Here is a 27,701-nt window from a genome sequence, read left to right on the forward strand (position 1 = left end):
TCATTGGTAGCGGTCTGTCACTTTAAGAACATCCCTTGGTTTGAAATGCACTCCCCCTCACCAGCTGTCTAGTAATAATGGCGGAATGTCAAAAGTCTACCTCATGTCTATCTCCAGCTTCAGAAATGACCTCTCTCGCTAGAGCTTTGTCTCATTCAAGGTTGAGCCAACTTGATCAGTCTGATGTGTTGAAATCGCAGTCTTCTGTTCACCGGAGCAATGTGGCACAGCCAGGTCGACGAAGGATGTTGTCGAGCAGCAGTGTTGAGTCTCTGAATGTGAGCCCCTGTGGTGAAGCGCGGGTATTGGTCATCAACACCGGAGGAACAATCGGGATGATGTACCATAATAACGGTAAAGAGTTTTGGACCGGGACTTTTAGAATGTATTTGTTGTTGCCCAAACAAAGTACATTTATTTGATTTGAATGATGCTGTGTTGATGCAACACATTGATGGAGGAAACTTGCTAGCTACAGTCGCAGTTTACCAGGGGTGTATTCATTACACCGATTTTGTTGCAAAATGTTTCGTCTGTTACAACAGAAACCGTTTACTCCAAACGGAAAACGTTTGCAACGAAAACGAGTTTCTATTGGTCAAATTCAGTTTACTCCTTCTGTTTGGTTCTTAAACGGTCAACTTTCGGTTGCAAGCCGTAATGAATACAACGCTGGCACGCAGGGTTCGCGTCTTGTGAGTTGTCAAATGTAACTGCTGTTTCTCTTGCTTTGTAAATTGTATCAAGGAAACACTTAGACGTAATTATCTACCTGTAGAACAGGGATTATCAACTAGATTCAGCCACGGATGGTCGGAGGGCAGATTTTTATTAGAAATAATTTGCAGCTAATGAATAACTAGCTATGACGTACAAGATCAGTCAACAGCAGGACTCAGTTTCATAATATAATGTTTGTTAAGGGTACAAGACAACCAAAGGTATTGCATGCTTCAGTACTGGTTAACTGTCCAATCAGTCACAGTTTACCTAAATGATAGTGTTCACCACAAACCTTTGGCAGTCTTGAATATGAATTCGAGGAAAAGGTTAGATGAATCAGGAGCTTTCATCCACACCCCCTTACAAAAATAATTACATTTGCGATATAACACTGAAACTTTTATCTGCCCATCTTTTCGAGAGAGGGAAATATCAAATCCCTGTATTTGTATTTATTATGGATCCCCATTAGCTGCTGCCAAGGCAGCAGCTACTCTTCCTGGTGTCCAGCAAAATTAAGGCAGTTCATACAATTTTAAAAACATTACAATACATTCACAGATTTCACAACACACTGTGTGCCCTTAGGCCCCTACTCCACCACTACCACATATCAACAGTACAAAATCCAAGTGTACGTGTGTATAGTGCGTATGTTATCGTGTGTCTATGCATGTGTCTGTGCCTATGTTTGTGTTGCTTCACAGTCCCCGTTCTTCCGTAAGGTGTTTTTAAAAATGTTTTTAAATCTAATTTGACTACTTGCATCAGTTACTTGATGTGAAATAGATTTCCATGTATTCATGGCTCTATGTACACTACCTGTCAAATGTTTTAGAACACCTACTCATTCAAGGGTTTTTCTTTTATTTTTACTATTTTCTACATTGTAGAATAATAGTGAAGACATAAACTATGAAATAACACAAATGTGCAAAGCTGTCATCAAGGCAAAGGGTGGTTATTTGAAGAATCTCATATATAATTTTTTTTTTTTGTTTAACTCTTTTTGGGTTACATGATTCCATATCTGTTATTTCATAGTTTTGATGTCTTTACTATGATTCTACAATGTAGAAAATAGTCAAAATATAGAAAAACCCTTGAATGTGCAGGTGTTCTAAAACTTTTGACCGGTAGTGTAGTACTGTGCTCCTCCCATAGTCTGTTCTGGACTTTGGGACTGTGAAGAGACCTCTGGTGGCATATCTTGTGGTGTATGCATCGGTGTCTGAGCTGTGTGCCAGTAGTTCAAACAGACCGCTCATAAATACAAGTAGTGATGAAGTCAATCTCTCCTCCAGTTTGAGCCAGGAGAGATTGACATGCATATTATTAATATTAGCTCTTTGTGTACATCCAAGTGCCAGCCGCGCTGCACTGTTCTGAGCCAAGTCCTTTTTTTGTTGCACCTGACCACACAACTGAACAGTAAGTGTGACAAAACTAGGGCCTGTGGGACCTACCTTGTTAATAGTGTTGTTAAGAATGTAGAGCAGCGCTTTATTATGGCCATACCTCTCCCCATCTTCGCTACTGTTGGATCAATATGTTTTGACCATGACATTTTAAAATCCAGGGTTACTCCAAGCAGTTTAGTCACCACAACTTGCTCAATTTTCAAATTATTTATTACAAGATTTAGTTGAGGTTTAGGATTTAGTAAATGATTTGTCCCAAATACAATGCTTTTAGTTTTAGAAATATTTAGGACTAACTTATTCCTTGCCACCCACTCTAAAACTAACTGCATCTCTTTAAGTGTTGCAGTCATTTCAGTCGCTGTAGTAGCTGACATGTATAGTGTCATCCGCATACATAGACACTCTGGCTTTACTCAAAGCCAGTGGCATGTCATTAGTAAAGATTGAAAAAAGTAATCGGCCTAGACAGCTGCCCTGAGGAATTCCTGATTCTACCTGGATTATGTTGGAGAGGCTTCCATGAAAGAACGTCCCCTGTGTTCTGTTAGACAGGTAACTCTGTATCAACAATATAGCAGGTGGAGTAAAGCCATAACACATACGTTTTTCCAGCAGCAGACTATGATCAATAATGTCAAAAGCCGCATTGAAGTCTAACAAAACAGCCACTACAATCTTTTTTATCATCAATTTCTCTCAGCCAATCATCAGTCATTTGTGTAAGTTCTGTGATTGTTGAATGTCCTTCTCTAAAAGCATGCTGATTAGTTTGTTGTCAATTTATTTACTGTAAAATGGTGTTGTATCTGGTAAACACAATTTCCAGTAGTTTACTAAGGGTTGGTAACAGGCTAATTGGTTGGCTATTTGAGCCAGTAAAGGGGGCTTTACTATTCTTAGGTAGCGGAATGACTTTTGCTTCCCTCCAAGCCTGAGGGCACACACATTCTAGTAGGCTTAAATTGAACATATGGCAAATAGGAGTGGCAATATCATCCGCTATTATCCTCAGTAATTTTCCATCCAAGTTGTCAGACCCCGGTGGCTTGTCATTGTTGATAGACAACAATAGTTTTTTCACCTCTTCCTCACTCACTTTACGGAATTCAAATTTACAATGCTTCTCTTTCATAATTTGGTCAGATATACTTGGATGTGTAGTGTCAGCAATTGTTGCTGGCATGTCATGCCTAAGTTTGCTAATCTTGCCAATGAAAAAATTATTTAAGTAGTTGTCAATATCAGTTGGTTTTGTGATGAATGAGCCATCTGATTCAATGAATGATGGAGCTGAGTTTGCCATTTTTCCCAAAATGTCATTTAAGGTGCGCTATCATTCTTTATGTCATTTCTTTGTTTCATAGTGTATTTTCTTATTTTTATTCAGTTTAATCACATGATTTCTCAATTTGCAATACGTTTGCCAATCGGTTGAGCAGCCAGACTTATTTGCCATTCCTTTTGCCTCATCTCTCTCAACCATACCATTTTAAAATTCCTCATCAATCCACTGGGATTTAACCGTTTTTACAGTCATTTTCTTAATGGGTGCATGCTTATTATTAACTGGAATAAGCAATTTCATAAATGTATCAAGTGCAGTGGGAAGTAAAGGCTTAAAAGGTTGAGACAGTCTGCGTCTCACATGGATAGGCAGACCATTCCATAAAAAAGTAGCACTATAGGAGAAAGCCCTGCCTCAAGCTGTTTGCTTAGAAATTCTACGGACAATAAGGAGGCCTGCATCTTGTGAACGTATGTGTAGGTATGTACTGCAGGGCCAAATCGGAGAGATGGGTAGGAGAACGTCCATGTTAGCAGTAAAATCTTGAAATCAGCCCTAGCCTTAACAGGAAGCCAGTTTTGAGAATGACACAAATATTAATTTTCACAAAGTCTGCTGCCTCAGTTTTTATGATGGCAATTTGCATATACTCCAGAATGTTATGAAGAGTGATCAGATGAATTGCAATTAATTGCAAAGTCCCTCTTTGCCATGAAAATGAACTTAATCCCCCAAAAACATTTCCACTGCACTTCAGCCCTGCCACAAAAGGACCAGCTGACATGTCAGTGATTCTCTTGTTAACACAGGTGAGAGTGTTGACGAGGACAAGGCTGGAGATCACTCTGTCATGCTGATTGAGTTAGAATAACAGACTGGAAGCTTTAAAAGGAGGGTGATGCTTGAAATCATTGTTCTTCCTCTGTTAACCATGGTTACCTGCAAGGAAACACATGCAGTCACCATTGCTTTGCCCAAAAAGGGCTTCACAGGCAAGGATATTGCTGCTAGTAAGATTGCACCTAAATCAACCATTTATCGGATCATCAAGAACTTCAAGGAGAGAGGTTCAATTGTTGTGAAGAAGGCGTCAGGGCGCCCAAGAAAGTCCAGCAAGTGCCAGGACCGTCTCCTAAAGTTGATTCAACTGCGGGATCAGGGCACCACCAGTGCAGAGCTTGCTCAGGAATGGCAGCAGGCAGGTGTGAGTGCATCTGCACGCACAGTGAGGCGAAGACTTTTGGAGGATGGCCTGGTGTCAAGAAGGGCAGCGAGGAAGCCACTTCTCTCCAGGAAAAACATCAGGGACAGACTGATATTCAGCATAAGGTACAGGGATTGGACTGCTGAGGATTGGGGTAAAGTCATTTTCTCTGATCAATCCCCTTTCCGATTGTTTGGGGCATCTGGAAAAAAGCTTGTCCGGAGAAGACAAGGTGAGCGCTACCATCAGTCCTGTGTTATGCCAACAGTAAAGCATCCTGAGACCATTCATGTGAGGTTGCTTCTCAGCCAAGGGAGTGGGCTCACTCACAATTTTGCCTAAGAACACAGCCATGAATAAAGAATGGTACCAACACATCCTCCGAGAGCAACTTTTCCCAACCATCCAAGAACAGTTTGGTGAAGAACAATGCCTTTTCCAGCATGATGGAGCACCTTGCCATAAGGCAAAAGTGATAACTAAGTGGCTCGGGGAACAAAACATCAACATTTTGGGTCCATGGCCAGGAAACTCCCCAGACCTTAATCCCATTGAGAACTTGTGGTCGATCCTCAAGAGGGTGGTGGACAAACAAAAACCCACAAATTCTGACAAACTCCAAGCATTGATTATCCAAGAATGGGCTGCCATCAGTCAGGATGTGGGCCTGAAGTTAATTGACAGCGTGCCAGGGCGGATTGCAGAGGTCTTGAAAAAGAAGGGTCAACACTGCAAATATTGACTCTTTGCATAAACTTAATGTAATTGTCAATAAAAGCCTTTGACACTTATGGAATGCTTGTAAGTATACTTCAGTGTAACATCTGACAAAAATATATAAAAACACTGAAGCAGCAAACTTTGAAGGCCAATACTTGTGTCATTCTCAACTTTTGACCACGACTGTAGAGAGGCTAGCACTGGAGTAATATGATCTAATATTTTTCAGTTCTAGTCAAGATTCTAGCAGCTGTATTTAGCACTAACAGACGTTTATTTAGTGCTTTATTCGTATAGCCGGAGAGTAGAGAATTGCAGTAGTCTAATCTAGAAGTGACAAAAGCATGGGTTAGCTTTTCTGCATAATTTTTAGATAAAAGGTTTCAGATGTTTGCAGTGTTACTAAAATGGAAAAAAGCTGCCCTTTAAATATTCTTGATATTTTTGTCAAAAGAGAGCTCAGGGTCCAGAGTAATGCCGAGGTCCTTCAGTTTTATTTGAGATGACTGTACAACCATCAATATTTAATTGTCAGATCAAACAGCAGATCTCTTTGTTTCTTGGGACCTACAACTAGCATCTCTGATTTGTCAGAGTTTAAAAGTAAAACATTTGCCGCCATCCTCTTCCTTATGTCTGAAACACACGCTTCCAGGGTAGGCAATTTTGGGGCTTCACCATATTTCATTGAACTGTACAGATGTGTGTTGTCCGCATAGCAGTGAAAGGGGAGAGAGGGAGGGATCTTAAAACGGAATCTTGAGGAACACTGAAGGCTACTGTTTCCTGTATAATTAATTTCCTGGAAAGATTCCTTCGTGGGCCAAGGGAATGTGTTAACTGTGCTTTGGATCAAATGTTTGCTGAATGATATCTCTAGGCTAACCAGCCCTTCTCATTTCATTCAGTATCCACTATGGTACTTGGAGTAAACACTAGACCATAAGTAACATGGCCATAGTTTCTAGGTCTACTGGTTTTACACCATTCCAAAGGTTCTGTTTGGAAGTCCCAAGATGTGTCTTTATGCAATCCATCTAACCAATGGCTGGTGGTCCAATTTTCACAGGTCCTAATTTTAGTCAGCCAGTTCGTTCCAGTGGCTTGGACTCAGGTTTCACTCCTCTCAACTGCCGTCCCTGATCTCTCCCATTTGAAACACATGAGCAGTCATGTATCAGTGTTCCCTGCAGCCTTCTCCCACTCAGGCTACTTGGAGACTAATTTCTGGAAATAAGCACTCACTGGTAACTGATTTTACCACTGAAGACCCAGGCTCTGTCCTTGGTTTAGCATATTCTGGTGGGCTGTTGACCTATTATGAGTTATATAAGACATTTCCCAATACATTAATGATTAGAACTGTATTCTAAACAGCCTACTTTTTATATTGATGTGATTCTCAAGTTCGCCACTAGGGCTGAGTATAATACAAGGCATGATTTACTGGGAATGGTAAACCTGGGCCACATTTGGTAGCCAAACGTTATCGAACGTTGCTGTAGTTGAGGACTTGGTGGACTGTATATTCTGTAGGGTTAGGTTTTACCTAGCACTATGTGTTCTCTCCCAGGTGCTTGTAAGGGCACAGATGACAGACCGGTATGATTCCAGTTGAGGTTGTTTAATGAAGCTAATTCACAGAGCAGTAATGGCACAGCACAGTGTATGGCCTGACAGTTGTGTTAACCAAGAGTTTGTGTGTTGTTATTTCTGAAGGACGCACACCGGCCTTGGCTAAACACTAACTAAAGGTAATCACAGGAGATGGCTGGAACCTATCACGGCTTGTGGACTTTCTCTAGTTACTTCCTTCTCCTCAGTTAGAGATCGCCCAGTATGCTGTGCTCCACATCACCGGTGGGTGGAGCTACAGCTCTCCTATGATGAACTGATATTTACTCTCAATAGTCTTTCATACAGTTGCAGATAGAAATGCCACGAATAGAGGTGACGTGAAACCTTATTCTACATGTCAGAGCGAGCGTGGGTTCTACATAGGAATATGCTATCTGAACACTCCAAAATGTTGCGTACTGCTACCCTCTTTTCAAGATTAACACCACACTCAGATCTATGTAGGCTATTATTGGGCTCACCCTACCTGAACTCTGACTGATTAGTTCTGTTGCTCTGTACTTTAATGGCAACACCTTCTTCTCTCTCATCCACAGTGCTGTCCCCAGAGCCTAATGTGTTTGTGAAGGCACTACGAAAGCTTCCCAACCTCCATGATGAGCAGTATGCCCTGCAGACCCGTATGTACGACTACTACAGCACGAGTGGCCCACAGGAGAACACCCTGGTCCTGCCGTAAGTCACCCATACACCCCACCTCTCCAGGAATCCTCTGCAGCCTTCTAGCCCTATTTCTGTTTATTCTCTTTCTTTTTACTTTGCCTTTGCTGTTATTAATATATAGGCTGGAGTTAAATGTTGACACGGTTTACTTTATTGTACAGTCTAAGTACAATCATTCAAACTGTGAAAAGATGACTATCCATGGACCACATCATCACTGTAGATTTAGACTAACGCAACCTTGTGCTATTTGACTGACAAACTTCAGATGGCGAGCTTGGAGTTAGATACAGATTATGATAAAATTCTAATAGAGTAGTAGTAGTTAGGCTATACCTGGTCTTGTGAAGGGGACCTCAACCTACCGGTACTACCGATACATTGTTCACGCCCTTACCATTTCTTTACACAGGAGATGAGTGTGGATTGCACTTAATAGATTAGAATAACTGCTTAATTTGACTGTCAAATTCAAACACAAGACCGACAGCTTTTATTTCAGGGCTTTTTCAACCTACAAGGCATACAGGCTTTTTCAAAGGCTCCTTGAATAGCAACATATTCTAGTGCATATCATGTCAGGATAACGGTTGAAATCCTCCCCCAAAATCTGTTCACTATGACATCTCCATAGCAGTTGGCCTACAGGATATACAATGCTTGGCTGGGGATATCATACACACGTTTATATTCCCTGCATGCCTGGGAACATGTCACTCTAAAACTGTGTGTTGTTTTGACAGGATGCCGACACACCACGCTGATGAACTATCAAAAGGGTCCTGTAGTACTGGTAGCATGCTGTGTGCCTGCGCTACGCTACGCTAAGCTGTGTGGTTTGAATCCTCTGTATCCGTCCCGCCTGGTAGAAATAGTTTGCTGTTGTTGTCTGTGTGGACCTGTCAGCGAGTGATCATAGGAGCACACACCTGCAGGGAGTTGTGCTGCAGCATTTCAGTAGCGGTGTTCACGCCTTTCTGATGTTCTACCCTTATTCCCTCTCTTCAGATACCTCGCCTCGCTCCTGCTGGAGGGAGCTAATCTCATTGGTTCATGTCTAGCTAAAAACAGTACAGCACAGTCGAGTTGTCATAACGTTTGTGTAATGTTACAGTAGCAACCCCAGGAGTTTTGCTGTTGCCAGAGAGGGAGAATAGACCTGCGAGGGGTTGCTGGTGTCACGCTGGCAGAGAGCGAGGTTCATCTCTGTTGAGCGTGTTTGATTCCTGTAGTCTGGGTCTCAGTGCGTGCCCTCTGCTGAATGTGGTTCTGGCAGGTCGGATCCAAGGGGAGCCGGCTATCGCCCCTCCAAATGGAGGTTGCCTGAGCCCAGGCCAAATCCCTCTCAGCAACCTCCTCTCCTTTCTGGGCCTGCGATGCCGGGGGCAGTGGGGGCGACCCTGCCTGACTGCACGCTAATCTCTACACAGACAATCAGCCCCTCCACCTCAAACCCACTCAGAGCAGCTCAGGACCACAGATATAGAGACTGGAGGGGGCAGGGTGGGTCTGGGTTATAGGGGACAGATAAGAGAACAACACAAGCACGCTATTTTTTTTAAAGCTAGTCTGAATGAGACTGTGTGTGTGATGGGGGGCTGGTGGCACTGTGCCTGCTTGGATCATGGTAATGTTTGTTTGGAGGACTTCCATATGTCACCTCCCTAGCCCTCTACTCCTCACCCCCTCATCGCTTCAACAGTCTCACAGGAGATTCGTAGGAAGTATGGATTCAGCTTCCGTCCCACAGACTAATTTATCAGTCTCATTAAGTTTTCATTGTAATTTCAGTAGTTGATTCCATCATCCTCCTTGCTTCTCTAAGGTTCATTTTCATTATTACCATCATTATGTTCCTTTTTGTGGGTTCAAGTTAATGTTGATTAACACATACTAGCTGTCACCAAACATTGCTAATAAATGTCCCTAATGCCTGAGTTATTTGGTTTTTGTTTTGTTTATTATGCTTTGCAGTGAGCATGTGCAGTGGACTTGAAATAACATTGGCAAAGCTAATATCATTATATCCTAACATTGCTTGAATTTTTTACATGGTGTGGCGTAGGAAATTGATTTATTGAACAGCTGAGTGAAAAGCAGTAGTGAGAGTCTGTGGGAATCCTTTACCCCAACCTCCCATTTGCCCTTCTCCCCTCCCACCACTCTGGTCCTCATCAGCAGGCTAGGCCACAGGACCACCCTCGATATTCTAATACCGATTTCCCTGCCACACCGTCGGCTACACCAGGAGATAAATTAATAATTGGTGACTTGAATATTGTTTCCAGCGGCACTATCAGTTTAAGATTATCAACAACATATGTTTGAGGATTGTGTGTGGAGCCAGGGCTAATTAGGGTGGTGTCTTTAGGCCTCTGGTTAGGTGCTGAGGGGTGAGCTCGCTACTGCCCCTGCTGTTCTATTGAACCCCCAACAAGGGGATGGTTTGTACCCCACCCCTGCCCTCCAGTGTCCTGTCCCGTGTCTTAAAAAGGGAGATTAAGGGGAAAGTCTTTGCACAGCTGCTTTAGCCCAGGCACAATCTCTTATTAGAGCGCTAGCAGGAGAACACGGGACGCCAACGTTATCTCCATCTAGAGGACACATTAATATGCATGGGAGGCCAGGATGAGCTGCCCCTGTCTAATTAGAACATGGGGTCTCGCTAAAACATGAACCCACACCTTTTCAACCCCCCCCCCCCACATACTCCCAAAAGGCACCCCTTACCCCTCAGAATGCCCGCAAATTAGTAACTCCTCATACAACGTCGTAGCCTTCCCAGGGAGTGGCCCCCTCCCTCATCATACGTCCATAATTCACACCCAGCGCTTTGGAACTGGTTTGGGCACCCTGCTGCTGAAACAGAAGGCCCAACCAAATAGACTTTGTCTCGCTTCATAAAGTAGGATAGGCTTGTCTCACTCTTTTCCTTCCTTTATCCTCAGCCTTTTCCTCATGTAAACAGAACCGGGTCCAAGCCTTAATGAGTTTGTAAAGTAAACAGAACAACCAAGACAAAAAAAGAGGGGTGTCTCTACACCCCTAAAGGGATTTCCTTTTTAAAAAATGTAATTGCCGCATTTGCTTAACCTTGATTGTTTATGTGTCTCTATGTAAACTGTCTGCCCTGTTGTAGATGCACAGAGTTTCTTTGGGTGTGTTTTCTGTAGATTTGGTTATTATAGGATGATTGTGACTCAACTTGTCTTTTCCCAGGCTGTGTAAACAAAATAAGAGGATAGTGTACACTGTTTTAGAGTACAGCCCCTTGCTGGACTCTTGCAATATGACCACAGATGACTGGGCTACAATTGGGAAGGACATTGAGGTACTTGGTGTTGTCATTGTTTATCTTGCTCTTCACTCTAACATTAACCATAACCCTGACTTTAACCATTTGCATAAGCACATGCATTATGAAAACACAATCTATTGCGATAACAGAACAATCTCAAGTCATTCACTGAAGTAAAAGCCAGTTGTCCCTTTCCGTTTATGTAAATGTACTGTACTGGAGCTTTTGTAATGAATACAGTACTTATTTCAAGTAGCCTGTGGCAAGATGTAGGCTATACATTTTGACCTTGGAACTTTGATTCAAGTTTGATCCTGTTCTCTTTGTCTCTTGGTTCCAGAAACACTATGAGAAGTATGACGGTTTTGTCATCCTCCACGGCACTGACACCATGGCCTACACAGCATCTGCTCTGTCCTTCATGTGTGAGAACCTGGGGAAGCCTGTCATCCTCACCGGCTCCCAGGTACACCTGCCATCCTTACAGCTAAACTGCTTCATAAAGATAAGATAACAGAAGGGTGAAATGTTGTTGTTTGACCTCTTGCAGGTGCCGATCTATGAGATGAGGAACGATGGAAGAGACAACCTGTTGGGGGCGCTGCTGATCGCCGGTCAGTTTGTCATTCCTGAGGTGAGTAGAGGAGGGAGGGACACTTCTTGGAGCAGCACTCACACATACAGCTGCCTGCATGTCACCTGCACTTGAATGTGTGTTCATACTATTGTCCATGCTGTTGACGTGTGTCAAACTTTTTAGCCTGCTATGGTAATAAGGTGATACGACTGGCAATTTCCTCCCTGATTGATAAAGATGTGAGGGTGAACTGTGTTGACAGACAATAGGCACCAAAAGCCTTAAACCACTTGTCTAACAAGACTGTTCAGTAAAGCATGAATGTGTGAGTGTCGCAATACAGGACCTGAAACTGCCAGATGAGACTTCAGAGTTGTCAAAGCGTGTTTGTCTTTTAAGAGTCACAGAATAACAAATGTACACACTCTCTGGGACCTTTATATAATGCTGTATCTATAGTCGTGGTCAAAAGTTTTGAGAATGACACAAATACTAATTTTCACAAAGTCTGCTGCCTCAGTTTTGATGATGGCAATTTGCATATTCTCCAGAATGTCATGAAGAGTGATCAGATGAATTGCAATTAATTGCAAAGTCCCTCTTTGCCATGAAAATGAACTTAATCCCCCCCAAAAATGTCCACTGCATTTCAGCCCTGCCACAAAAGGACCAGCTGACATCATGTCAGTGATTCTCTCGTTAACACAGGTGAGAGTGTTGATGAGGACAAGGCTGGAGATCACGCTGTCATGCTGATTGAGTTAGAATAACAGACTGGAAGCTTTAAAAGGAGGGTGGTGCTTGAAATCATTGTTCTTCCTCTGTTAACCATGGTTACCTGCAAGGAAACACGTGCCGTCATCATTGCTTTGCACAAAAAGGGCTTCACAGGCAAGGATATTGCTGCTAGTAAGATTGCACCTAAATCAACCATTTATCGGATCATCAAGAACTTCAAGGAGAGAGGTTCAATTGTTGTGAAGAAGGCGTCAGGGCGCCCAAGAAAGTCCAGCAAGCGCCAGGACCGTCTCCTAAAGTTGATTCAACTGCGGGATCGGGGCACCACCAGTGCAGAGCTTGCTCAGGAATGGCAGCAGGCAGGTGTGAGTGCATCTGCACGCACAGTGAGGCGAAGACTTTTGGAGGATGGCCTGGTGTCAAGAAGGGCAGCGAGGAAGCCACTTCTCTCCAGGAAAAACATCAGGGACAGACTGATATTCTGCAAAAGGTACAGGGATTGGACTGCTGAGGATTGGGGTAAAGTCATTTTCTCTGATCAATCCCCTTTCCGATTGTTTGGGGCATCTGGAAAAAAGCTTGTCCGGAGAAGACTAGGTGAGCGCTACCATCAGTCCTGTGTTATGCCAACAGTAAAACATCCTGAGACCATTCATGTGTGAGGTTGCTTCTCAGCCAAGGGAGTGGGCTCACTCACAATTTTGCCTAAGAACACAGCCATGAATAAAGAATGGTACCAACACATCCTCCGAGAGCAACTTTTCCCAACCATCCAAGAACAGTTTGGTGAAGAACAATGCCTTTTCCAGCATGATAACTAAGTGGCTCTGGGAACAAAACATCAACATTTTGGGTCCATGGCCAGGAAACTCCCCAGACCTTAATCCCATTGAGAACTTGTGGTCGATCCTCAAGAGGGTGGTGGACAAACAAAAACCCACAAATTCTGACAAACTCCAAGCATTGATTATCCAAGAATGGGCTGCCATCAGTCAGGATGTGGCCCTGAAGTTAATTGACAGCGTGCCAGGGCGGATTGCAGAGGTCTTGAAAAAGAAGGGTCAACACTGCAAATATTGACTCTTTGCATAAACTTAATGTAATTGTCAATAAAAGCCTTTGACACTTATGGAATGCTTGTAATTATACTTCAGTATACCATAGTAACATCTGACAAAGATATCTCATAACACTGAAGCAGCGAACTTTGTGAAGACCAATAATTGTGTTATTCTCAAAACTTTTGACCACGACTGTAGAGAATGTGCTGCTATCGATAAAGATGGAATGATACATTTTAAATGAAGAAATTAGGAAAATGTGATTTGTAATTGTTTTATCAATGGGTCTGTCATATGCTCTGTTAAATCAATAGCACACAATGGCCAGGCTCTAATTTACCTTAGCATTGTGACTGTTGAAGGGAGTGTACACTGAGTGTACAAAACATTAAGAACACGCTCTTTCCATGACAGACTGACCAGGTGAAGCTATGATCCCTTATTGACGCCGATCAGTGTAGATGAAGGCGAGGAGATGGTTAAAGAATCATTTTTAAGCCTTGAGACATGGATTGTGTGTGTGCCATTCAGAGGGTGAACGGGCAAGACAAAGTGCCTTGGATCGAGGTATGGTAGTAGGTGCCAGGCGAACTGCAACGCTGCTGTGTATTTTACACTCAACAATTACCCGTGTGTATCAAGAATGGTCCACCACCTACATCCAGCCAACTTGACACAACTGTAGGAAGCATTGGCGTCAATGGGCCAGCATCCCTGTGGAACACTTTCGACACCTTGTTTTGTACACTCAGTGTATATACTATACCACTAGTACAGGGGTAGGCAACCCTGTTCTGGAGTGCCGCAGGTTAAATAAAAAAACAAGACGTGCCTGAATGGCACAGCTGAATGGCACGACAATGGGCCTCAGGTTCTCGTCATGGTATCTCTGTGCATTCAAATTGACATGAACACAATTGTATTTTGTTAGTTGTCCATAGCTTATGCCTGCCTGCCTGCCCAAACCATAACCCCACCTCCACAATGGGGCACTCTGTTCACAATGTTGACATCAGCAAACCGCTCGCCCACACAACGCCATACATGTGGTCTGCAGTTGTGAGGCCGATTGGTAGTACTGCCAAATTCTCTAAAACGACATTATGGTAGAGAAATGAACATTCAATTCTCTGGCAACAGCTGTGTAGGACATTCCTGCAGTCAGCATGTCAATTGCACACTCCCTCAACGTGAGACATCTGTGGCATTGTTGTGACAAAACTGCACATTTTAGTGGCCTTGTGTCCCCAGCACAAGGTGCACCTGTGTAATGATCATGCTGTTTAATCAGCTTCTTGATATGCCACACCTGTCAGGTGGATGGATTATCTTGTCACAGGAGAAATGCTCAGTAACAGGGATGTAAACAAATTTGTGCACAACATTTGAAAGAAATAAGCTTTTTGTGCATATGGAACATTTCTGGGATCTTTTATTTCAGCTCATGAAACATGGGACCAACACTTTACATGTTGCATTTATATTTTTGTTCAGTGTATATGCTTAAGAATGATGTCTTATGAGGTTTCATTCATTCTCCATCTATGTCTCTAGGTTTGTCTGTATTTCCACCACAATCTGTACCGGGGGAACCGTGTGACCAAGGTGGATGCTGAGAGTTTCAATGCCTTCAACTCTCCTAACCTGGCTCCTCTGGCCAACGCTGAAGTGGACATTAAAAGTAATCAAGTGGTATAATACGGTGTCTGACCTGTTATGTGTTCATATCTATATCAAGTCAAATCTTTGATGTGGCCGATAGATGGATGTTTTCACTGAACTCTTTCTCTCTCCCCTGTAGTTAACTGGGACACTGTGTGGAGAGCGAACACGACCGCACGGTTCAGAGTGAGCACTCAGATGAACCGTAACGTGGGTCTGCTGAGACTCTTCCCAGGCATCACTGCAGTTACCGTAAGAGGCTTCCCAGGGTGGGGGTGAGAAGGGGTGGATAGTGGCTCTGCCCTGTGCCTGTTGCCCCTTCAACCACATCATTACATCACTGTCTTCCTACTTCTGATATACTGTAATAGTGAAAGAGTAATGCCCTATTGTAGAAAGACTCAATCAGAACAGCCATTTGGGGCCATATTTATCGAAAACTCTTCATTATAGCTCTGTTGTCGTGAATCCTCTCATGCAGGTCCTACTGTGTTTTCTGACGAGCCAGCATCGTGTGGGCGTTCCAAGTGGTCTGCATACAGCCGGGAGCTGCTTTGGGGCTGCCAGCAGCGTTTAGCCCAGTGAAAAATGAGACTGGGTTATGGGGCATGTCCAATTACCCACTAAAGACGAGCGGCTTGGCACAGATACTTAAACACTTAGATACGCCTCCCTCGCTACAGACTGAGGGGAGGATGGCTTTACTGTCTCAATCTGGTCCCTCTGCCGACGCTGGCCATGATGCTTTGTTAATCTGATTTTATTATCTGCTTCTTTGATTATGCTTCAGGCTCTCCTCTGCCTTCCACGGTCTCTGCCAGCATGGGGTTTATTTGGGATTCTGTGTCGCACACATTTCTGGCTAGCTAGCCGCATGATCCGAAATCCAATGGAAGATATCGGGCCATGCCCAGCTCTTGCTATGATTCCCTCCCTCCACAAGGTAGATCTATGGTCCGTTGCCAGATGAAATGATGCTGTCTCTGAACACCTTGAAGTTAATGGTTCCCCCTGCCTGGCCATTTGAGCCATCTCCTCTCCAGATGCTATGGCTGGTGTTGTAAAGAGGTCTCCTAGAGCCAGTGAATCACCTTGAGACTGAGAGACAACCCGGGTGGCATAGGCACCAGATGGTCTGAGGGGGGAGGGGTCTGGGCCGGTTGTTAAACCCGATCCTAGCTCCGTACACTCCTCCTTTGTCCACAAGCCAGACTGAAATGGCCGCTCATCTCTCTCTCGCTCTGTCTGTCTCTGTGGGTGTGCAGGTGAAGTCCTTCCTGCAGGCGCCCATGGAGGGCATCGTCCTGGAGACGTATGGTAGTGGAAACGCCCCTGACAACCGTGCTGACCTGCTTGAGGTGTTCCAGAATGCCACAGAGAGGGGCGTGATCATTGTCAACTGCACCCAGTGTCTGAGGGGTTCTGTCACCACATCGTACGCCACTGGAAAGGTAGCCCAGAACACTGTTCAGTGGGAGTGGGAGAGTGCACATGATGTGGATGGATGTGTGTTAACATGTCTTCCTGGTCCCCTCAGGCCCTGAGTGACGCAGGGCTGGTGGCAGGCTGTGACATGACTCCTGAGGCTGCCCTGTGCAAGCTGTCCTACGTGCTGGCCAGGATGGACCTCAGTATAGAGGCCAAAAGAAAGGTAGGAGTCCCAGTCTAAACGCACTCATTACCTCACTACACTTTGTAGGCCCCTTGTAGAAAAGCTTTTGAAGCAAATGTCAACCCTAGGCTGAACTTTAGAGTGACACCTGTGTTAGTCCTATTTTAAAGAAGAAAATATCACAAGAATGTTAACGGCAATAGATGGCAGAGATTATTCACATGCGGATAAAGGTCATAGTGACATGATGGTGTAATCCTTGATCATGCTTGTCTGTGTTGACTGTGTTTGTGTGTTATCTGTCCTTTGTTGTCTCTGTTGTACTTGTCCAGATGCTGAGTCAGAACCTGCGGGGGGAGATGATCGCTGACCTGCAGGGGGCCAAGCTCACTCTGAGCGACAGTCGCTTCATCCAGGTCATCGCCAAGTCCCTGAGCATCAGCTGTAAGGAGGTGAGGCCACCGCACCGCCGGCCACTTCCCACACATCTCACACACACTGTCACCACCACTGAGACTGCAGGGTTACTTTCCACCTAACAGGTTTTCATCGGCCTCTGGCTAATCTGACGGGACAGAGCTCCCATTGAAGTACAAATGCCCAGCGGTAGGGTTTTTTCCAAAGTGGTAAATCCAACTTTATAGTGTATTTTTATCAGCGTCACCTTACGACACGTTACATAAAGCATTCCTCTACTGATTCTCAGTCTTTGTATTGGCATGACACCTGATGGTTTTTCTGCTAATGTTTCCAGGAGCTAGAAGCCGTCCGGGATGCTCTGACCCCCACCTTAGCTTGTGCCGCTTCTAAGATAGGAGACGTGGAGGCCTTGGATGCCATAAAGGAGATGGTGAGGAACATTTACATAAATACAACCATGTCTGTTAGTAAAAATAATCACTGCAACAACTGACCTCAAATACTATAAGGGGGGGGAGAAGAAAACCCCTGTTCTAACGGCATGATGACAGGACTGTAGGACAGTTCAAACCATATGTTTGTGTGTTATAAGACACGTTTCCATACTGATACCACAGACTTTGCACTGTACCATGAACGTCACATATGTTATGATGACCTGACTGGTTCTGCTACATTCACTGGCTCAATGCAGATAGATGCCTAGTAGCCTGAATTACTCTCAACGTCCAATGTTAAATACCAGTTCTATCTATTCTGGATCCTCTCTGAAGAACGTGTTCTGCTAGCCTGCTTGGTGAAAAGAAGACTTCTTTTACCAGACCCTTATGATGCGGGTCAATTTGACCGAGTAGTGAGTTTAACGACACTGAAATACTATTTAACTTAATTTCTTCACCATGACCCCTCATCTAGTCCTCTAGGTAGGGTTAATGAACTTGTAAAACAAAACAAAAACTCTGTATTTGACCTTCGTGCTAGAGCCAAAAAAACATGTTTTGTGCAGTAAAGGTCTAACCATGACTATCACAAGAATATAAGTATGTTTTCCCTGTGATGTTCAGAGGCCGACGGACAGAGATGTCAGTTTGGCTAAAATTGAGCTTAAAATGTCAATATGATTTATGACTTTGGTATATATATCAAACATTTGGCTCTACATTTTGAATAGTTTGGTCAATCAACTTAGCAAAAAGAGCATATGAAAGAGGACATCCTCAACTACTGAAAATCCATGTTTGGAGGTTAAAATCATGTATTTATGTACTTACTGAATTTAGTGTATTGGGTCAAATTGACCCAGAACATCATCAGTGTATAGGGTGAAAGAGACGTGTGTGCTTGTGTTACTCCCTCAGTCCCATGCTACAGTTGGTTGAACCGGTCAGTGCAGTGCATACCAAAGATACCTGCTGAGCTTCATCAAATGGCAGACAGTAAACTCAGTAGTCATACTGTGTTAGATGTAATGATTGATTTTGATATGGCTTGCTTTGCAGTGAACTTTTGACATGAGAAGGATTTGCCTAGTGTTTCCAGTCAATTAAATGTTCAATAACCCACTTATTTGGGAATTTAGCTTATTTTATAGGGGGTATATTTAAGCACAAAGGCCTGAGGGGGTGAGGTATATGGCTAAGATACCACAGCTAAGGGCTGTTCTTATGCACGACTCAACGCAGAGTGCTTGGACACAGCCGTTAGCCGTGGTATATTGGCCATATGTCACAAACCCCAAGGTGCCTTATTGCTATTATAACCTGGTTACCGATGTAATTAGAGCAGTAAAAATAAATGTTTTATTTTCATACCTGTGGTATACGGTCTGATATACTACAGCTGTTAGCCAATCAGCATTCAGGGCTCGAACCACCCAGTTTATAATTCCGTATGAATAGAGGAATGGGTTGGCTACGCTTTAAATGAAATGATTGATCATTTCGAGATGACTGTCACCGTTCAGAAAGATGTGCACCAGGTCAGTGTGGCGCAACATTCACTACATGGGATTAATACTTCAATACTGTTTTTATAATACAGTGTTACCATGGCACTGTAATATACAGTATGAGATGTGTTTCTTGTCATCAGGGCAGTAACCTAAGTCTGGGGGACTATGATGGACGCACCCCTCTGCACGTCGCTACCTGTGAGGGCCACCTCAATGTGGTGCAGTATCTACTGGGCCAGGGCGCCACTGTCTATGCCAAAGATCGCTATGGGGACACACCCCTGCGCAATGCTGTGCGCTTCAGGTAGGATTGAGCTAACATGTGGGCCAAGACAAGAGCTTTACATTTTGGGGGGGCTGAGCGGCATTGAGGAATAGAGGGATGGAGTTGGGGAAATGGAGTATTATATGTCCTTAAATGCTTTGCCTCTACAGTAGATGTTCACCCATCCCTTATGATTCAAGCCCCCAGTAGCCAATTCTAACTGACTTCTATCTGCCCAGGGAGGGGGGTGTGCATCACACAGTAATGATCTCATTCACACATAATTAAGTGGGGCATTTGAAATCCACCAGTGGCCATTAACAACCTCCTTATATTTCCATGGCAGTCTTTAGAGGGAATGGTGTACAAACATTAGGCAGTTAGACTGCAGGTCATTACAGTGTCTGAGGCAGGGAGTCTGGGCCTGCTAAATGACTATCATATCCAGGAGGGGAGGACTGCTACTGGGGCTCTCAGATGGGGGTTGAAACTAGAGGAGTTCTGATGGAGTTTAGAGGCCACCACAATAATTAGCTGCTAATTGTAATCTGCCAATAGCCAGTATTTATATTTACCCAAAACTGTAATTTTCATGTTTTTTTTATCATTCATTGACATTGCCGTGTGCTCATCGCTTGGGGAGAGTAAGACATTCAAGGCTGCAGTCTTAAGTATCATGCTGTGGGTGCCTCAAGGAGAAATACACAAGTGTGTGTGAGAGCACTGAGAAAGGTGGCTGTAAACCGTTGGCAGGGCAGGCACAGGCATGCCCATGTTGACTTGGTACTGAAGGGCAGAGGGTTGCAGAGTGGGACTTTCAACCTGGTAGCATAATTCACCTCAGACACCTGTCTGCTTGGGGAAATAGCAATGTCCCATTCTGGCTCTCTTACACAGTCAAAATCACTAAGTCTCTGTGATAATGCAATATCTTCCATTTTGGAACAGTTACAGTACTTGCAATAAAGAACAATTGATGGATACATTTTTTTTTGGGAGGGGGCTTTATGCCATTTTAAGTTTAAACCACATTTCAATAGCCACCTATCGCTCCTTCCTGATGACCAAATAAGGAGTGAAACTGAGTGGAGTGTCTTGAACCAGTCTTACCCGCCTGTCCTCAGTTTAATTGATGATAGGTTCCCCTGTAGCTCAGTTGGTAGAGCATGGCGCTTGCAACGCCAGGGTTGTGGGTTCGTTTCCCACGGGGGCCAGTATAAAAAAAAAATGATGCACTCACTAACTGTAAGTCGCTCTGGATAAGAGCGTCTACTAAATGACTAAAATGTAAAAATGTAAATAAACTGTGACTAGTCTCTAACTAAAGGACTGGAAATACATTAGCCTTGTTTTGCCACTGTCTTTACAGCCAAACCTTATCTCAAAGTAGAGCTAAATGTGCATGACCAACTCCCAACGTAGTGTGTGCATTTAACCTCTTAAACATTTCACAGATGTTCTTAGTTTAAATTCTATGTCCCTGGTTCTGGCCATCTTTAGAAATGTCTGTGTTTGAGGAGTGTGCCAAGTTGGCGCTGCCTTTTGCCCCCACCATTGTGTATTGTTTCATTGGAGCTGCTGAGACGTTCTGTTAAGACTCCATGCGTGGGTGGTTAACTGGAACTTGTCCATACTCGTTTAGCACCCAGTCACAGTGCCATAACCGGTCACTGTCAGCAGATACTCTGAAAACTAGAAATATGACTAATGCACATTACAGTCATAATAAATCATACCTCAAACAATGGATCAGTAGTGTTCCACCTAATGGTTTCAGTTGAATTCTGACTCACACTTTGTGATGTTGTTTTCACCTTGATTCTAGTACACTGTATAGCATCTGTATTTGAGAAGGGTCGGTCATATCTATGCGTGTGTGTCTGTCCATCCAGACACAAAGAGGTGGTGAAGCTGCTGAGAAAGACAGGAGCCCATTTCTCCATGGATGAGCTGGAGGATGCCGGTTCAGAGCTGTGCAGGTGAGAAGCACACAGCACTTTCTCACACATGCATTGCCCAAAGACTCATCCTGCATAGTTTGTGCAGGTACGACCAGTTGTCCCAGTTGTCTTAAGTAAACACTTGGAATGCTCTCTGACCACACAGCTTCGGACCTCTGCAGCATCCAAACATAACCACCATAGAACCCTGAATTGCTCTGTTTGGCTGATATCCTCACTTTTAGAAAATATAGATTTTGTCTGTTACTGGAGCAAGGCCTTTGCCTCTGGAAGCAAACAAGCATACTCATAGTCCTATTCAGAATCAAGTAGTGTGGTTAGTCTAAGATTATACCATAAAACCTGATGTTATTACTGTAGATATCTGGTTGCTTTTTAGTCCCTTTATCATGAAACCTCTTGAATATGAACCCTCCCAATGAATTAACTGGTGGTGTGATGCAGTCTGGCAGCCAATGCTGACATCGAGGGCCTGGAGATGTGGCACCTGGCCGGGGGAGACCTGGACATGCCAGGCTACGACGGGCAGACGCCGATGGAGGTGGTGAGTGTTTGGGACTGGGAGCCTCTCTCCAACTTACAAACATGGATAGTAAAGGATGTGTAGGGTAAAGGTAACCCAGACTAGTTATGTAACATGGATAGTAAAGGATGTGTAGGGTAACGGTAACCCAGACTAGTTATGTAACATGGATAGTAAAGGATGTGTAGGGTAACGGTAACCCAGACTAGTTATGTAACATGGATAGTAAAGGATGTGTAGGGTAACGGTAACCCAGACTAGTTATGTAACATGGATAGTAAAGGATGTGTAGGGTAACGGTAACCCAGACTAGTTATGTAACATGGATAGTAAAGGATGTGTAGGGTAACGGTAACCCAGACTAGTTATGTAACATGGATAGTAAAGGATGTGTAGGGTAACGGTAACCCAGACTAGTTATGTAACATGGATAGTAAAGGATGTGTAGGGTAACGGTAACCCAGACTAGTTATGTAACATGGATAGTAAAGGATGTGTAGGGTAACGGTAACCCAGACTAGTTATGTAACATGGATAGTAAAGGATGTGTAGGGTAACGGTAACCCAGACTAGTTATGTAACATGGATAGTAAAGGATGTGTAGGGTAACGGTAACCCAGACTAGTTATGTAACATGGACCATTAGGTTTTCTTTTCCTCCTCTCTCTCTTAGGCTCAGTCTGTGGGGAATGAAGTTGTGATGGAGTTCTTACACCAGGTCAGCCAGTACCATGCCAAGGTAAGAGTTGGACTATGATCTAGCTTTACTGTTAATCTCTGCACTCCTCCAACAGCGTTCATCTCTGCCTCAATTCAGAGAGCTTCTCTCCCCAACCTGAGCTCACTGAAATCAAACGGAGTGAATAATATTTTACTGTACCCGTCTTTGTCAGTTGATATGTCTTACAAACCTAAACCAGTTCAGCACACTGTATGATCCACTTTTTTTCTATCTTCAACTTGTTACAATTTCCCATTCATTTAAACACCTCCTAGTCACCGCTTATGTCTTGTGTTTTTCCCCGCATCAGTCAGATGAAAGTAATGAGGTAATCCATCTTTGGCCATTTTACTTTTCAACATGAGAATGAGTGTCATCTCATCCCTGTATTAACAGATTTGACCTAATTTGTATAGATGTTTATCAGATTAGCAATTTATTTACTACAACTAAAACATTACTACGATCCGTGCTTGTGAATGAATGGTGTGGCATGAAAGCATCCAAGAGGTAGCCTATAAATTAGATTTGACATATAGGCTAGATTTGAAAGTAAAACCATGTAGGCTGCAGAATAGGGACGTAGTTTCAACTTCGCCATGTGTTCCAATGACATGTTTTTTTTGTTTACTTTCAGCCTCTGTTTGATGAAAATGATGAGGTAAATATTGTGGTTGTGTGTTTTTCCCATGTTGATTATGAGGTAATACTGAGGTAAGTGTAGAATGGCCACAGCTAGCTCTTTGGATTCTCCTGTGCTTGGTGGTCGTACCTGTGTCTCCTCTCATTGTATGGTGATGTGTTGCATCTCTGTATGACCTACATGAGTATCACTTGTTGTAGCCTGGCTTGAACAGGTGTTTTCCAAAATGGCTGCCAGGTTGAGTTCGATTAGACAGTGACACAAAACTTTGCAGTGTGGTAGTCAGCCTGGCTTTTGTGATTTGTTCCTGTGATGGCCTCTAAGCTGTGTTGTCTGGTATGATGACCGCTTGGCGAAGTTTCCTCTGAGATGCATTATGTGGATTAGTAGCAGAGATTGCGAAGCCAGCATTAATTTGATATCACCGCTGCTCTTTGTATTGAACAGTACTGCTAGAAAGTTTTCCCCTTGTGTGTTTCAGAATGGAGAGTACATTGAGTTCTCAGCCTGTCCAAAAGGATCCTGAAGAAGAAGATCCTCAGCTCTTACCTCTCCATCCATCCCCATCACTCTCTCTCCCCCTTTCCATTTCACTCTCTTACACTAGACATTTGCACAAGCTTGCAGATGAACAGATTTTATTTAGATTCATCCAAACCATTTACAATGTATATAGTTGCGATAATATCATGTACAGTTGGGAAACTGTAGTTGTAAAACAACTAGTAGCACAACATTTGATGTCAAGTAATTTCTATGCACTGTGGCTAGAACGGGCACCACTATATCTGTATGTTTTGTATGTACCACAGTATACGATGTATGTGGAAGCAATTCGCTCTGTTTGCATTATCAGAGTATTATCAGTGATTATTGTAAGCACAGGGTAGAATGCTGTACCTTTTACTATGCACTTGATGGGTAGAATGCTGTACCTTTCATACTAAGCATTTCATAACGCACGTTGAGTGCCATTTATTCTAAACGGAAATCATTGTGTGAATAACTGTTTGCCTAGATGTTTATAGTCTCACTTAGACTGCATGAATGATAAAAAAAATTCCCCACCTCCTTCTGAAAGTACAGATAACTGAGGTGTTTCCTGTTTGTGAAATAGGACAATCCGTCCCTCTATTCTGCTTCCACACAGCTCTCCTAGCATCCAAACCCAGCGTCCTCTATAGTTGATAAAAAGGTCATTTAGCAGATGCTTTTATCTAAAGCAACTTGCAGAGACAAGCTGTTACTCCCATCAATGTGACATTACAACCCACAGTGTCTTCTATAGTTTGAGTTGTGTACTTACTGGTTTCCCTACTCTAACAGCCTGGGCAGAGAGACAAATGTCATATAGCTCCCCTGTTCTGCCATGACCAGCGACGAGCCCGGATCTCAATCCCATTGAGCACGTCTGGGACCTGTTGGATCGGAGGGTGAGGGCTAGGGCCATTCCCCCCAGAAATGTCCGGGAACTTGCAGGTGCCTTGGTGAAAGAGTGGGGTAACATTTCACAGCAAGAACTGGCAAATCTGGTGCAGTCCATGAGGAGGAGATGCACTGCAGTACTTAATGCAGCTGGTGGCCACACCAGATACTGACTGTTACCTTTGATTTTGACCCCCCCCTTTGTTCAGGGACACATTATTCAATTTCTGTTAGTCACATGTCTGTGGAACTTGTTCAGTTTGTCTCAGTTGAATCTTATGTTCATACAAATATTTACACACGTTAAGTTTGCTGAAAATAAACGCAGTTGACAGTGAGAGGACGTTTCTTTTTTTTTGCTGAGTTTAGTAGAATGTATCATAACTTTATACTCTTCTGTGATTTTAAATGTATACATGTATGATGTATCTGAAGCACACAGGTTTTTGGACAACAGGATGTTCCCTGTTCATTCCCTCTGTCACAAGTTTATCAGCTCCGGATCGTCAGCTGCCTTTGAAATCCTACATGCTGTTGCCAAGTTTAATGAAGTCCATTAGTCCATTTACTCATATATATATATATGCGCATGCATACATACATACATACGCTACCAGTCAAATGTTTGGACACTCCTACTCAGTCAAGGGTTTTTCTTTATTTTTTACTATTTTCTACATTGTAGAATAATAGTAAAGACTTCAAAACTATGAAATAACACATGGAATCATGTAGTAACCAGAAAAGTGTTGAACAAATCCAAATATTTTTTATTTTACATTCTTCAAAGTAGCCACCCTTTGCCTTGATGACAGCTTTGTGCACTCTTGGCATTCTCTCAACCAGCTTCATGAGGAATGCTTTTTCAACTGTCTTGAGTTCCCACATATGCTTAGCACTTGTTGGCTGCTTTTCCTTCACTCTGCGGTCTAACTCATCCCAAACCATCTCAACTGAGTTGAGGTCGGGTGATTGTGGAGGCCAGGTTATTTGATGCAGCACTCCATCACTCTCCTTGGTTAAATAGCCCTTACACAGCCTGGAGGTGTGTTTTGGGTCATTGTCCTGTTGAAAAACAAATGATAGTCCCACTAAGCGCAAACCAGATGGGATGGGGTATCACTGCAGAATGCTGTGGTAGCCATGCTGGTTAAGTGTGCCTTGAATTCTAAATAAATCAGTGTCACCAGCAAAGCACCATCACACCACCTCCTCCATGCTTCACCGTGAATCCACACAGGCGGAGATAATCTCTTCACCTACTGTGTCTCACAAAGACACGGCAGTTGGAACCAAAAATTTCGAATTTGGACGCCTCAGACCAATGGACAGATTTCCACCGGTCTAATGTCCATTGCTCATGTTTCTTGGCCCAAGCAAGTCTCTTCTTCTTATTGGTGTCCTTTAGTAGTGGTTTCTTTGCAGCAATTTTCATGCAGTCTCCTCTGAACAGTTGATGTTGATGTGTCTGTTACTTGAACTCTGTGAAACATTTATTTGGGCTGCAATCTGAGGTGCAGTTAACTCTAATGAACTTATCCTCTGCAGCAGAGGTAACTCTGGGTCTTCCTTTCCTGTGGCGGTCCTCATGAGAGCCAGTTTCATCATAGTGCTTGATGGTGTTTGCGACTTGAAGAAACGTTCAAAGTTCATGAAATTTCCGTATTGACTGACCTTCATGTTTTAAAGTAATGATGGACTGTCGTTTCTCTTTGCTTATTTGAGCTGCTCTTGACCTAATATGGACTTGGTATTTTACCAAATAGGGCTATCTTCTGTATACCACCCCTACTTTGTCACGACACAACTGATTGGCTCAAACGCATTAAGAAGGAAAGAAATTCCACAAATAAATTTTTTAACAAGGCACACCAGTTAATTGAAATGCGTTCCAGGTGACTACCTCATGAAGCTGGTTGAGAGAATGCCAAGAGTGTGAAAGGCTGTCATCAAGGCAAGGGGTGGCTATTTGAAGAATCTCAAATATAAAATGTTTATATATTTAACACTTTTTTGGTTACTACATGATTCCAGATGTGTTATTTCATAGTGTTGATGTCTTCACTCTTATTCTACAATGTAGAAAATAGTAAAACATAAAGAAAAACCCTTGAATGAGTAGGTGTGTCCAAACTTTTGACTGGTACTGTGTATTTAAAGTTTTACAATATAAAAAACTTTTTTTTTTTTTTTTTTTTTCTGTTTAGTTTTTAGTCACCAGTAGTTTCTGTGACCTCGCTTTATTGCTGTAAGAGGTTGAGAAGTTGCTAGGAGAGCTGGTGAATGTAATGCAGTTCATTTGTAAAACATGATCTTCAATAAAATACTTTTGTAGCCAGCATTGAAATCTGTATTGTGAAATAATCATGGGGAACATCAGGCTCTCACACAATGCATTATCAGATGAAGTCTCAAAGAGCTTTCAATACTTGCCTTTCTAAAATATGCCAGAAGACAGGTTTTCAGGGACGCTTGCTTCCGTTCCCGAGTTTATTTGCTTGTGGTGATGCTTTTCATATGAATTGGAGTATGTCTTCCTGTTATTGGACGTCATTTTAATTTACTAGCTAAAATCCCTGCATTCTCCCAAGGAGATCAATGTGAATAATAAGGGGTTGGAGCGGCACAGTACTCATGTAAACTACACACAGAGCCATACCCTGCCAATTAGACTGATAACACCCTTCCCCCTGTTGGAACAGCATAGGGGAGAAGTGTGTGTGTGTGTGACAATTCGATATGTTTGTATAATCTATGAATATGGATAAAGAATTATAATTCAAGACTACTGTTCTATTGCGCCTCAGAAAGTTAAGCAACCCAGGACACCCAAAAGTATGCTGCCTAGTGTTTGCCTGTATAATGTTGGCATCCATGCAGTATTTAATCTAGCTGTATTTATTAATCCATTAGACTATGTACTATAATAGGCTACATTTGTGTATACCCATCAGATAAATATTTAGCAAGGACTATCATTCTTTGTTTGGTACAGAGTTGATACTTCAGAACATTTCCAGCAATGTGCAGAGTGAGTGACTACACTTGGCGTCGTCATCAGGATGGCTGTATGTTGTACAGCATAAGTTGTCGGTGGAACCCAGCTCAGCCGGTCAAACCTGCATGGCCTACATTCCTCGCTGAATGAAAATATTGTATGAACCTACCCCCAAAACACTATATAAAG

General features: G+C 43.1%; 1 protein-coding gene across 3 annotated transcripts; it reads left to right on the top strand.

Annotated features, from left to right (window-relative positions):
• Positions 1 to 62: 62 nt before the first annotated feature.
• On the top strand, positions 63 to 26,855 carry aspg (asparaginase homolog). Of its 3 annotated transcripts, none has more exons than XM_084181448.1 (17): positions 63 to 354; positions 7,531 to 7,669; positions 10,877 to 10,988; positions 11,296 to 11,421; positions 11,506 to 11,589; positions 14,886 to 15,012; positions 15,133 to 15,245; positions 16,259 to 16,444; positions 16,531 to 16,644; positions 16,938 to 17,057; positions 17,360 to 17,455; positions 19,117 to 19,280; positions 21,134 to 21,220; positions 21,647 to 21,746; positions 22,399 to 22,464; positions 23,084 to 23,107; positions 23,571 to 26,855. In XM_084181448.1, the coding sequence occupies exons 1-17, from the start codon at positions 78 to 80 to the stop codon at positions 23,613 to 23,615; spliced, it is 1,980 nt and encodes a 659-aa protein (XP_084037574.1). In that variant the 5' UTR covers positions 63 to 77; the 3' UTR covers positions 23,616 to 26,855. The 3 variants fall into 3 exon arrangements, with proteins under 3 accessions (XP_084037574.1, XP_084037575.1, XP_084037576.1); XM_084181450.1 differs by lacking the exon at positions 63 to 354 and adding an exon at positions 621 to 695; XM_084181449.1 differs by lacking the exon at positions 23,084 to 23,107.
• The last annotated feature ends 846 nt before the right edge of the window (positions 26,856 to 27,701 follow it).

The sequence above is a fragment of the Coregonus lavaretus genome (assembly GCF_964263955.1).
Source record: "Coregonus lavaretus genome assembly, chromosome: 18".
Taxonomy (NCBI): domain Eukaryota; kingdom Metazoa; phylum Chordata; class Actinopteri; order Salmoniformes; family Salmonidae; genus Coregonus; species Coregonus lavaretus.

What these genes read in the sequence shown, in the direction of transcription:
- aspg (XM_084181448.1), top strand. Translation starts at nt 78, where the DNA reads ATGGCGGAATGTCAAAAGTCTACCTCATGTCTATCTCCAGCTTCAGAA. An exon ending in CATCGTACGCCACTGGAAAG is followed by an intron (nt 16,445 to 16,530) that starts GTAGCCCAGAAC and finishes TGGTCCCCTCAG; the next exon opens with GCCCTGAGTGACGCAGGGCT. An exon ending in TGAGCATCAGCTGTAAGGAG is followed by an intron (nt 17,058 to 17,359) that starts GTGAGGCCACCG and finishes TAATGTTTCCAG; the next exon opens with GAGCTAGAAGCCGTCCGGGA.